At 39.4% G+C, this 13,727-nt stretch overlaps 1 protein-coding gene across 2 annotated transcripts in view; it reads left to right on the forward strand.

The window, feature by feature from the left end:
* The window catches only part of slit3 (slit homolog 3 (Drosophila)), a 240,606-nt gene that overhangs the window by 152,308 nt on the left and 74,571 nt on the right, over positions 1-13,727 (forward strand). For both annotated transcript variants that reach the window (XM_086084418.1, XM_086084417.1), the window contains exons 8-11: positions 3,665-3,828; positions 6,325-6,469; positions 10,103-10,174; positions 11,585-11,656. In XM_086084418.1, coding sequence (XP_085940544.1) covers positions 3,665-3,828; positions 6,325-6,469; positions 10,103-10,174; positions 11,585-11,656 — 453 coding nt within the window. The remainder of the gene's footprint in view (positions 1-3,664; positions 3,829-6,324; positions 6,470-10,102; positions 10,175-11,584; positions 11,657-13,727) is intronic.

Consider the following 13,727-nt stretch of genomic DNA (forward strand, 5'->3'; position numbering starts at 1 on the left):
TTTTGCAACCATCATTCGATGTCATTTGAAAGACTGATGATTGGAATAACATACATTGTGCTCGTTAGCTAATAGCATCATGACAATTATTATTTATTTTTTTTTGGGGGGGGAAATGAGGGGTAACAGTCTAGAACAGCAATTCTCAACTGGTGAGTCGGCACTCGGACCGTTATTTGCGATTGGTCATGTGACGTTCGCAAGCTGGGCAATTAGGCACTTTGATGTCATTTTTAATCGACAGCAAGTTTGAGAAGGAAAAGAACAAGCGGAATTTGCTGCCAAATTCATATTCCTCAAATCCGATATGAAATCGTTCACTGGCAGTTATTTTGACTGAAGCAACCCCCTTCGCTCCCGATTTTGACTGATGTTGCCAGGCTCACCGAATATTGTGTTCTATTGCTATAAAAACCTGGAACCTACCAAAAGATTAGAGTCTCTTCTTTCCTCAGGAAAAAAAAGTATATTTCTATCTGTTTCCGTTTTGCAGCAATTGCCATTAGAATGTAGCTAAGTTTCATCATTATTCAAAAACCTGTTGAAAACACTGGCAAAAAGAGCTTGTTGCAAAATGGCCCTGGTTGATCTTTTATCCTCGGCTGCCACCTGCTGGCCGTTGCAATCTCATGGCTAGAGCGCTATTTGACGAACAGAAAACAATGTATTAATTTTTTTTTAATGGCAGTTTGTCATAGTTCAATCAATCGATTGTGGAGTGCCACAGGGTAGATGTTTAGGTCCATTGCCCATTTTTATTAAATTGCACTTATATCTTAATGCAAGCTAAGATCTTGATGAATGGAGATGATTTAACAATTTATCAACCGTAAACCTGCTTTTATTGCTATTGTCGCCGTCAAAAATGACTAACAATTTGTTAGCCTGATTATATTTACTTGTATAATGTTTTCAATGTCAGCAACCATGAGTAGAACTTTGTATAAAATATGTGTGAAGTAAGGATTAGATTTTTTTTTTCTTCCAATATTGATTGTAGCAGAACCCACAGATTCCCAAAATCCACTTCTGCTTCATGACCATTTCGCTGCTCAAATTTGAATGGCAGCTCCCATCTCCCGGCCAATCACAAAATGCTCTTGTGCGTATGTGTGTGTGCGTGCGTGCGCGCGCGCTCTCGTTCCCACCGCTCCAAATCAGCCGCACAAAATTGGATTTCGGGCTGCGGCGCGGCTACAAGTTGGCGGCAGATTGAGCGGCGAATCACCAATATCCAATATCTTTTAATCAGAACCCGCTTCTGTTGTCTGTCAAAGCCGACAGACGGACGGACGGCGTGACTGACTGCCTGCCGCCTCAACTGCTTCCTTAACCATCGCCGTGCATGGCAATACTCCGGTCCATCATCTTGTCTAATCATTACCTCCGCCAAGGAGTTTTGGCTGTCATGTATTACTTTGTCGGACAAGAATTTGTGGCTCATGATAGAAGCAGCAAATAAGCTGTGGCTCGAGCAGTGGAATTAGCGTTGGTGCTAATCGTGTCCTGGCTGGTCCAATATGTTGTTATGGCTGAAGTTGAAAAAAATTTAAAAGTGTAATTGCACATCCATTACAGTAGGTGGCAGTGGCGCTCTCGTTAGTCTGGTTTCCATCCAATTGTTTCGAATTTTTTAAGCGAAGTTACTGAAAATGCGCAAAACGGACATGCGACTTATGCCCTTTTCCTTCTGTTCTTCTTTTGCGAATATTGAGAGGGGACTCCGCCGCTGTAGGTGGCGCTATACACCGTAGAGATGTGATCCAGCAGTCATTTAAAAGAAGAAGACCAGGAAGCGATTGCGCCATGCGATGACGTCGTATGAGTTTGCTTTTGTAATTCTTGATAAAACGAAGCGTTTCTTTGGTTTTCCATCTAAAATGGAATTAATATTCGCTTCTTTCATTCATTCCAGAGATTTCCGTTTCGTCGTCCGACATTGCTTTGGGACTACGATCGTACGTGTGACGTAATATCCGGTCAAAATGTGCGAAGTGTATCCGGTCTTGCCAAAATGTTCCTTTTTTTTCGATATGCTTCAAAATCCACCCCATCTAAGCGTAAAAACTTTATTTATATTATATATATATATATTATATATATTATATTTTTTGCTTCCTGAGTGTGTAACAAAAAAAAAAATAGAAGCATTGCGTTAAGGCAAAGCTGTTGCGTATTGTTGTATAGTTAGCATTTTTTTTTTAAAAAGGAACCCCGACTGTCATGACAAGTTTGCTCTATATTATTTATTTGTTTTTTTACTAACATAACTATGAGATTCATTTTTCAAAAATCATTTCCAGTTTAATACATTTTGTAGAAACTTTATTTGGACGTACGCCACCATTGTTATTTACATAGTAACCCACCGTGATGTAGAATGGCGGCAGGCTCTCTGCCGAGCAATGTGAAAATGTAAAAAGAAAGTTTTGATCGTCCCTTTAGGAACGCTACGGAGGCTTACCTTTCTTTCTTTATTGTCGTTTCACATTGCTCGGCAGAGAGCCAGCCGCCATTCTACGTCACTACGCACTGAATGAAAAAGTGTAATTGCACATCCACTACAGTAGGTGGCAGTGGCGCTCTCATTGTCAGCGTGTGCAACGAGATGTGCACTTAGAACTATTTTATACACTATGTATAGTCGCGGTAGCGAATTGGAGTGTGTGTGCGCGAAAAAAATTTTTTCTTCCTGGGGGTGTAACAAAAAATAATTGAAGCGCTGCGTTAAGGCAACGCTGTTGCGTATCGTGGCTTTAAGTCACATTTTTATCGTTCTGCAGCCACCTCTTGACATCTCATTTTATAATTCAAATTAACAATATTCGCTAAATCTGTATTTAACAGTAATGAATAAAAAAAAAAGTGCCCTTGTGGCTCGAGGACACACCAAATAGCCAAAAATGATAAAGTGCCACACACACACACATTAAGACCTTCGTTCCCACAAACATTGACTTTGATAAAGCCAATCAAGTTCCCACAAATCCAGTAGATAACACACAGTACACACACACACACACACACACACACAGCGCATTGTGCCCCGTGTTTTAATCCTACTTGTCAGTAATTAAGGCTGGAGCCGGGGGTGGGCCGAGACGCGGCTATCTGCTGGCGGGGGTTTGACTATAAACTGGATTTATAATGTGAGCGCGGTATTAAAACCGACTCCCCCCCGCTGCTAGCATCAATGAGCCCATCTCTGTTCCATAACAGGATTTGTCCTCGCCTTTATTACAAAGGGAGGCCCGTCTTGTGAAAGGCCAGATATCCCGGCCGGCATATAATACGCTGACAAGACATCCTGCCATTTTTCCGCACCCCGTCCTTCCCCCTCGTGACTCTTAAGGTGTCCGCCCGCGGAGTCTCTCAGCTTTGTGGGGAGAAAAAATCCCTTAATGCACCCAACACTGAACATTAGCTGGCCGGGAGCTCGTTTTGCGCAGGATTTAGTGGCCTAAGTGCCACTTAGACCACAGGCACGTGATTGGTTCATATGAACATTCGCTGCACGTGGTGCAAGCTGTTAATTGGAAAATCATACAGCGGCTTGATTTTTCTTACCGTCTCGTTTGTGTGAGGTTACCAATATTTATATTTGATAAATAAATATTGATAAATATTTGAAAAATTCTTTTTTTTTCTTCTACTTCATCTGCAGGCGTCTCCACTCCAACAACCTTCACTGCGACTGTCACCTGTCCTGGCTCTCTGATTGGCTGCGAGCGAGGCGAAGCCTGGCGCCCTTCACTCAGTGCATGGCCCCCGCCCACATGAGGGGCCTGAATGTTCCCGACGTACAGAAGAAGGATTTCGTCTGCAGTGGTGAGTTTGCTTGTGTGCGCGTGTGTGTGAGATCTCATCACAGCAGCCATAACATTAGGAACACCTGCGTACAAAAGTTTTATTTTTTTTAATCTGTTGCACAGTGGACTATATATACATATAGGCCAATATTACTTTATTTATAAAAAAAAATTGGGGGGGGGGGGGAGTGGTGGGGTGATTTTATATTTTACGGAAGCATTTCATTTTCTGTTTTGGAAAATGTATTTCCAATTTTTCAAATAACTTATTTTTTTCCAGATTTGTTTTATTTCTGGTTCTAATACTTTTCATCAGAAAAAAAAGAAAAATCTAAAAACTAAATAAAAAATCCAACAGCCGGATTTTTTTTCTACCTTGTTCTGATATAATTCTTTAGAAAAAAAAATACTCAAAGCCAAACAAAAAAAATCTGAAAATGGGAGCGAGAGGGGTTTGGGGTATCCAACAAACAGCAAAAAAAATAAAAAAAAATAATAATAATAATAATTCCCCCAAAAATACTACAAAAAAAATCTGAAAACTGAATTTAAAAAAAATTTCGTTGTGATATTTTTCTTTAGAAAAAAATATCGCAAAAGCAAACAAAAAATGTTTGTGGGGGAAAAGTCCAACAAAAAGCAAAAAATAAAAATAAAATAAAATAAAAAAACAAACAACAAATCATTTTTCTTAAATGTGAAAAAAAATGTCAAAACAAAAACAAATACTCGCTGTTGACGATACCTTGTAAGTGTTCCTGCAAATACTATAAATCGAGTCCTGGCCCAATACTTCTACTCCTAAATGCATGATGCCGGACTGAGTGGAACTCTGACTTGAATAGTACATGCACACGATCCTTGTCTCCTTATTACAAGTCGCGTTATCGCGCGGAGCTCGGACAGCTCAGCATTAAGGCGTCTACGCTAATGTGGCAGCGGAGAGAAAAGAGTGTGTTCAGCCAAAAGGCTGGCATAAGAAAGGAGGCTTTTTCTTATCGCTCTTTAAAGGCGTCTGATTCAGCTCGCTGCTAATAGACTGTCAGGCGCCTTTCTCTTTATTAGCCTTTGGCCTCATCGCTTTTGCCTACAAGGCCCCGATCAGGACTCCCCGCACTCGGCGTTTTGCCGTTGCATTAGCATGTTGTTGTTTTTTCATCTATTTTTCCACCTTTGAAATCATATGAACTGTCCTTGTCGGTGAGCTTTTATTTCGTCGTCTTCACTGACACTACAAATGTTATGTTTGTATTCAAATTGGGCCACACGGGAGAAAAGCATCATCATTGTAGCATTTTATTGGTCAGAGTGTTACATCTTGCTACTGCTTTACTGCTTATCGTTTTGATTCCTTAAGTGTGATTGCATATATTTGTAAAAACATTGGCATGGCATCATTTGTTTACGCTTAATTGGTCAGCCGCAGCGCACTCTGTCATGCAGCCGCTTTACTTCTTATCATTTCCATACCTTTAATACATTTTATTTGTCTCCAAATTGACCCAAACATGGCTGAAACATCACAAAAGCTTTTTTAATGGTCGGTGTGCTAGATCTTGCAACTGCAATCATTTCCATCCCTTAATGCACGTGACATGTATTGCTTGTAATTGTGTTTTATTATCCAATTATGAGGCAACTGCTTTACTTATTATCATTTAGATTCCTTAATGTATGCAAACTGGGCCACATAGGAGTAAAAAAAACATTAGAATGGCATTCAATATTTGCATTTTTATTGGTGAATGAGCCATATCTCAGAAATGATTTACATCTTATTATTTTTTACATTTGTATCCAAATTGGGGCAAGCAAGTAAAATATCACAGTACAGTAGCTTTATTTTATTGGTTGCTGTCCTACATCTTGCAAACTGCTTTACTTCTTATTGTTTTCATCCCTTAATGTGATTGTAATCTATTCATGTGGATGCACAGTCAGAAACATCGGATTTGCATTTTATTGGTTAGAGTGTTATATTTTGCAACTACTTTACTTGTTTTCATTTCGCTTTATTAATGTTTGAATATGTTTGTATACAAATCGAGCCTCATGAGAGAAAATAAGGTATGGCATATTGTTTTTGCAATTTAATTGGTCAATGCACTATATCTAACAACTGCTTTACTTCTTATCATTTCCAACTGCTTTACTTCTTATCATTTCAATGCTTTTGATTTACATTTGTATCCAAATTGGGCCAAATGTGAGTAAAACATCACAAGAGTGTTTTTATTGGCCAGTATTCTGGATATTGCCATAGCTTTACTGCTTATTGTTGCCATCTCTTAATGCACATCTATGTTTGTATGTAAATTGTGCCACATGGGATAAAAACAAAAGCAAACAATTACAATCATTTTGGTTCTTTAATGAGATTGTATAATGTATGTTTGTATCCAAATTGAACCAAATGAGAGAAAAACATTGGGATTTCATTCGCCGCTTTACTTACCATTTCCCTCCTTTCACATTGCTTTTTTCCCTTATTTCGATTGTATCTATGCGTCCCCAGGCCCCGCCCACGTGGAGTCGAGGACGTGTACGCCCCTGGTGGCGGTGTGCCCGCCAAGCTGCACGTGCAACAACAACATCGTGGACTGTCGCCGCAAAAGCCTGAGCGAAATACCCGCCAACCTCCCGGAGGGCATCGTGGAGATGTAAGGCTTCTCTTCCTTCACTTCACTGGACATTTAGCTAATAGTTTGGTTTTAAATCTGCTGGGAGGTGTCTTCAACTCCATTTGAACTGTATTCAAGGCACAAAATAACTTTTATTAAGTTGAAGTGAAAGTCTTGACTTTTATTTGACCGTATATTGTACAATCCACTCGGTGATCGAACACACACACAAAATAGCTGCTTGGGAAAAATAAAAAACATAAGGTAAATAATAAATAGCGCTCAGTTTGGATTGGCAATGCTTTGTGAGATGTTTTCTAATTTTTTGAAAACTGTAATCATAAATACATTGTTAATCCTATAAAGCTCGAACCATAAAAAAAAATTGATACCGCTCTTGTATTAGATTTCATTTAGAGATGCAAAATTCTGAGGATTACAAAAAACATACCCGGGTTGAGCATACCAGCGTGTAAGAGGCAAAAAAAAACAAAAAAACATGGACGACATGGACTTTTCCAAACAAGCAATAAAAAAAAAGGACAAAAGAAAAGAAAAGAAATTAATGGGAATTTATAGCTTTGTCACGAATTCACAGGAATTATGTGGATTGGTAAAAATCGTGAAAATTGTTAGCAAAATTGTAGGTTTGATTTAAAACTGTAGACTTGAATAGCCTTGAAAAAAAACTTACATTTATGCAAATTCCCATTCAATCACAGAGAAATTTTTCCACACTATTTTCAAAACTTCTCATTTAAACTCCACAAATAATGTCAAATCGTTTCCATTCCCCCCATTTGGAAACCTCTCGTACCCAACGTTGTGTCCAGTATACCAAATGTCTACTCTGCATTTTGGTTGACTTGTGTATCTCTCAATTGGCTCAATGTCAAATTTCTGCATGCTGGCAGTATGGATCCCTGCCAAATGCGTATGTACCGTGAGTGCGCGCGTGTGCGTGTGTGTGCGTGTACACAAGCAAGTCAAATGTCGTCCGTGTTTCAATCATCGTCTAATGGTCACCTAAGCCTTATCGATTTTTTTCCTTGTGCTTGTAAAGTGACTTCCCTGTAATGCGTCCTATTGTGTTTAAGCCTCCGAGTGTCTTTGTCTCAACCTTGTCGAGTTAATAACTCGCACTTGTACGTTGCCCTTATTAATATTTGCACTTCCTTTAATAATGCCGACTCCCTTGTATGAATTATTTGTCACAGGTTGGCAGTGATTCCTACGTTACTTTATTAAAAGTGGAGTTATGTAAAGAATGGGAGGAGCAAGACACGCAAATTCTGGAGCCCGCAAATTTTTTGTTTTTTGAAACCATAAATTAGAGCCCAATACCTGGACAGGGGGCGGCCATTTTGCCACTTGCTGTCGAGTCGTATTTCGTCTCGGCTTGCGAATGTCACATGACCAAACTCAGAAAACAGGTGAGCCGTTATTGATTGTTACCCGAAGCGAACTGTGATGTCATTTATAGTCGCCCGCAAGTGGCAAAATGGCGCAACCTGAGAGGCATAACACACGGTGGATTTTGCTGCTTCATTCAGATTCCACAAATACAATATTAACTCATTCGCTCGCAGTCATTTTCACTGAAGCAAACCCCTTCGCTCCCGGCTGTGTTACTGGATTCTGACTTTGATTGGAACCTACCAAAAGAAAGATTAGAGTCTCTACTTTCATCAGGAAAAAAAAAAGTATATTTCTATATGTTTCCGTTTGGCGGCAATTAGCATTAGAATATAGCGAAGTTTCTTCATTTTTCACAAATCTGTGGAGAAAAGAGCTTTTTGCAACATGACTATTGCTGATCTCTTATACTCTGCTGCCACCTGCTGGCCGTTTTTTGTAATAATTGCCATTGCGTTAAGCAACCTTTTCAGTTCAGAGGCTGCATCAAAGCCTTCTGTATGCTCTAGCATTTTAAAAAAAAGAAAGTAAAAAACGTATAAATACGTTTTGGCGACCATGGCAATATTTAAAATAAAACGTTTGTATACGTTTTTGGGAGCAAATGAGTTAATTGTGAAAAAATACGAAATCACTTGTCTTGATGTTTTTCTTTTTAACATCACAAAAAAACTAGCATTTCTACAGGGGTGTGTAGACTTTAGTTGTGTATTTCCATGTTTTTCGCCATGTCGCCATGACGCTATGCGTGAGCTGACATTAGTTTATTTTCACCTTGATAAGTAGATGTGCCTTGAGTCGCATGTGTGCTGTTTGCATTCATGAATATATACATGAAAGACAGCTGCGTTATATAAAAGCCTGAGCAATTTAGTTATTGATGTTTTTCTTGTCAAATGAAACAACGAGGCACACCTGTTCTTTACTCTGGAGCATAAATGCAAACATGTCGGCATGGATGGATGGATGCGAAAGGCGCAGAGGTCAAGAACAGAACACAGTGCGGGTTCAAGAGTACCGGTAGGTCGGAGGATAAGCGGGTCTGGTGAGATCCCATCCATCATGGTGACGGCTGACCCTGGTTCTGGCCTTGGCTCCTCGGGTCCCCCCCCCCACCCCCCACCGCCCCCCACTTCATGTCCTCCAAACGAGCGGCCATTAAGAATACATGAGCTGGATGCGACTGGCCGTGCCGTAATGCTGCCAGTCTTGCAAAGAGAGAGGGAGAAAAAAAAATACGTTCCCATTTGGACCTTGGCTTGAGAAAGTAGCGTGCGAAATGTTGAGTTTTTTGCACAAATTGTATTTGGAAAAGGAATATGAGCAGCGTAGCGCTGCCAGTGGCGCACGAATTAGCCAGCGTGCCAACTTGAGCATCATTAGCGTCGAGGCGCGCCACCCGCAAACTACATGATGGTCTGCTTGCCGGGTTTGGATCTTTTTCCTCACTGGGGTGGCTGGCGCCTATCCCAGCTGGTTTTGCCACGAGATGGGAGTCCACACCTGGATTGGTTGACAGCCAATCGCAGGGCTCATATCGGCAAACAATTTTAATGGATGAGCCATTCAGAGACTTCAATGAATCTAAAAAACAGATTTTTGCAAAATACGCCATAGTAGCTGTTTGTACAAATGTTTTTTTTTTTATCTTTTCAGCTGCACAGTTCACATACTGACTGGGGCTGGGTTTAAAAAAACGAATAATCGATATCGAATCGATTTTCCTTTTCGAGCCTGATATCGATCAATTATTTTAAAAATACTAAAGGCTGAGGTTTTTTTTCTACTGTTTTCTTGACATTTACTGTTCACATGAATTTAAAAGTAGTATCTTACATTTATGAAAAAACGGATTTATTGTACTTTAAGACAATTCAGAATCTTTTAAATTTATATATACAATTATTGAATTAGAATTATCTCATCTTTGCTGATTTCAATGTTTGTGTAACATATAAGTGATTATAACACCAAATCATGATAAAAAAAAATTAATAACTAAAAATCTACTAAAATAACTATAATACGTAATTGAATGATTTATTCCGTTAATAAAGTCGGACAATGTCAAAGTGTCCCTGTTATCCTTTGATTAATCTATATGTGGCCCTCAAAGGAAAACGTTTGGACACCCCTGATTTTTGTACCAGATGTCATGAAACAAACAGTGTGGCAGTACTCAGAGGAATATATTCTTTGTCATCTGCAAAAAACATCACCGAGATTTAAATGTTGTCTCTCTCTTTGTCTTTCCAGTCGATTGGAGCAGAACTTGATCAAAAGTGTCCCGCCTGGAGCCTTTTCCTCCTACAAGAAGCTCAAGAGGATGTAAGTCTCTCCATACTGGATTGGGAAATCTGTGTTGAAAGTCTTCTTCAAATTTTAATGGATTACGTCGATCTATAACAGACGGCAAATTGTCATGTAAACGTGCAAACGAAACTTTAGCCAATTTAAGCGACCGCATTTGAAATCCATTTAAATTCCAATGGTTTGCCAACTTCAATATTTACGTTGAAATCTGTTGGGATGACTTGAAAGACTTTTAAATATCCTAAATTTTAAAAGATAACCGTTTCCACACTATTGCAATTTATTTTTCTTAGAACGCAATTGATTCCATTCAATGTTCATTTAAAAAAAAAAAAAAAAAAAAAAAAAAGCACAACAACAAATATTGAAGCAGAACTACGGAGCCCCTCTGGTGCCAGGGTGTGATTTTTATTTTTTATTTTGCTAACCTGTAACCACAGTTTACTCATCTGTTCCCACAGTTTGCTAATCTGTTCCCACAGTTTGCTCATCTGTTCCCACAGTTTACTAATCTGTTCCCACAGTTTACTCATCTGTTCCCACAGATTACTAATCTGTACTCACAGTTTACTAATCTGTACCCACAGTTTACTAATCTGTTCCCACAGTTTACTCATCTGTTCCCACAGATTACTAATCTGTACTCACAGTTTACTAATATGTTCCCACAGTTTAGTAATCTGTCTTTAGTAAGCACGTCAATAAGAAACAAAAAAGAACACAAATATAAAGACATAAATTTGATTTATTTGAAAATTGGGGTAGTGTGGAGTGTGAAATAGGGGGAAACCCCCAAAAATAAACCACCTTGTATTTCTTCTTTTATTCACTTTATGGCAATTTTAGCACAGAGAGCTATTAAACATGATCCTTTCCAACATGATGTCACAATACCGTTTCTTCTTCTTTTCTTATTGACGCGCTAAACTGTAGGAACAGATTCGCAACAAAACCAAAAAAAAAATCTTCACACCCTGGCACCAGAGTACAGAACCAACCACAAGAAGCTCTTCCATTGTCACTTCCTGTCCCAATACTTTTGCCCACATCTTCCTCGCTCATGCTAATATCGGCCGATAGCATCGCAACCGGCACTCGCAAGGACGTGATGTCATCACTCTGCCGCCCAATCATCCTCCGGCGCGGGGAGGCTCCCGTAATAAATCCGGCTTCGTGGATGTGAACGACGCGCACTTAACATGCCGCCGCGTCGGCTTTTCCTCTGCCGCTCTTTTTTCTCTCCGTCGCATTTCATCCCATCTGCCTGTCCATCACCCGCCACCTCATTTACTTACACCTACTTCCTCGTTTTGACCTTCCCTTGACCTCTGCTGATGTATGCTGTCGCCGACAGTTCTAGGACATCTGTATCACTAATGTACAACCCCGCCCCCCCCCCCCCCCCACCTCCCTCTCCTCCCGCAGAGACTTGAGTAAGAACCAGATTTCCGACATCGCCGCCGATGCCTTCAGCGGCCTCCGCTCGCTCACCTCACTGTAAGTGTCCGGCACGCAACCGGCAAAGTCGAGGACAGCAAAGCCTTGACTGAACAAAAGCATTGATCGACATTTACAGCATAACTTCTAATATTTGTTCATTAACTTATTCACTGCCATTGACGGCTATAGACGTAAAAAAAAAAAACTAGAATTTTTTTATTATTGTACATATAGAACAAGATGTAATTTTTGGGGGATTAATCTTGAGTTTAAATAATTAAGTAATTAAACAAAAAATAAAATATTATTAAAAAATTAGGAGCGTCAGACAATTGAATTTTTTTATTGTAATTAATCGCATGACTTCAATAGTTAACTCACGATTAATCACACATTTTATATCTGTTCTAAATGTACAATACATTTTTTAACAAAAGTGGAAAAAATGTGAAACTAATAGAAATAGTTCAAATGAATTTTTGACGTCTATAGCCGTCAACGGCAGTCAATGAGTTAAATTGTATTTATTTATTTATATGGTCTTCCAGTACTGGACGTGGATGGTAGATTTATAATTTTTTTTGGTCCAATCAGATTCCAACCTTTGTGTTGCCATGTCAATCTTGCCACCACGGAGCGCCTGGGTTCAATCCCCGCTTACACCGCATTTTAGTACATCCGATGGTTTGAATCTCACCTTAATTAAACCGGTTGCAGCTCAACTTAACTGTCATTTTCACATCATTTATCTTTCAATTTACTTCATAAGCATTCAGTTTAGCATTCGGGTTTAAGCATTCCCACGCAATTTCTCAGAAATTGCACTTAGTTTAGTTTGATAAATATTATTGATTTTGGTTTTATGTGGCATATATGGTTTCTATCGTTGAAATGTAAAATATTTGAAAGTGGATTAAGTCAGGTTGAAGTCCCAGGTACCAAATGCGCAGTCCGTCACTTGCTCAAGTAATTGCATTTCCACTCATTTAGCAAATCCAAATATTGTGGCTGACACTCAAAGGGGAAGAGGGACACACACGCACACACACACGCGCGTTGAATTGTGTGGCCCAGTTTGTGCGTGTAATCACCCAGCGTGTGTGTTGTTTGCGTGTCTCTAAGAGGGCCGAGCGCGATAAGAACATGAAGGACAGTTTAATTTGAATCAATCTGCGGCGTGAAAACCGGGACGGACAGACGGACAAGAAAGGGCGGGCAAGGTGAACCCTCTGCTGAGTGTTAAGAGTGACACGCACGCACGCGCACGCACGCACGCACGCACGCACGCGCGCATCGAGACATTAAGACGTGGCCTCTGTCAGTGCAGTGCGAGCTGAGGCGTGATGGGACAAAAATTGAAATCACTCGAGTGGAGTGAATGGTCGCGTGTGCGGCAGGAATAGAGCACGCCGCATCAACCTCCGATTCGGATCATCAAACGAGATACAACAACGGCCGCGGAGAGAAAATATTCCAAATATTTAAGACAAAGTAGGTGTTCAAATCCAAATGATTTGAAACGACAGTAATCGAATTGATTTCATTGTGTATGCATTCATGATTTCATCAAGTTACATTATGTTCCTCTACAAGCGAGCGAGTACGGTATAAAGAACGAATTTACAGTAAATGAAAAAAAAGTTAACAGCTAATTATTATAAAATCTGTTAATTACTATTAAAATATTGCATATTATTGTAATTTTTTGCATTTTTTACTGTATATAATTTACAGTTACTTATAATTCAACAAAATGTTGAAAATTGTGCTTGTACTGTATTTTTAATTATTATTATTTATTTATTTTTTCGGAGAGAGCTCAGTATTGTTCATTCTGTAATTTTACCGATTCGACATGTCATCATCATTGCTCTTTTTGTTTTTTGTGTTCTTCTACTGTATGTTGTAAAGGGATAGACCGATAATCAATCTGGCCGATTATTAGAGCCGATATTTGGCATTTTGGCAAATATCGGTATCGGCCTTTTTTCAAAATCTGACGGCTTATAAAAGGTCAAGTTAAAACTAATTTAATCTCAGGGAACTATTTACATTTTCAGTTAACTTTCTGAGATGCTGCTTACCCTGGGAACCTTCTGAATATTTTTTTCGACATTAAAACAGAGAA

Source organism: Leptonotus elevatus, chromosome 9 (assembly GCF_054856555.1).
Source record: "Leptonotus elevatus isolate MCC_2025b chromosome 9, RoL_Lele_1.0, whole genome shotgun sequence".
NCBI classification, from domain to species: domain Eukaryota; kingdom Metazoa; phylum Chordata; class Actinopteri; order Syngnathiformes; family Syngnathidae; genus Leptonotus; species Leptonotus elevatus.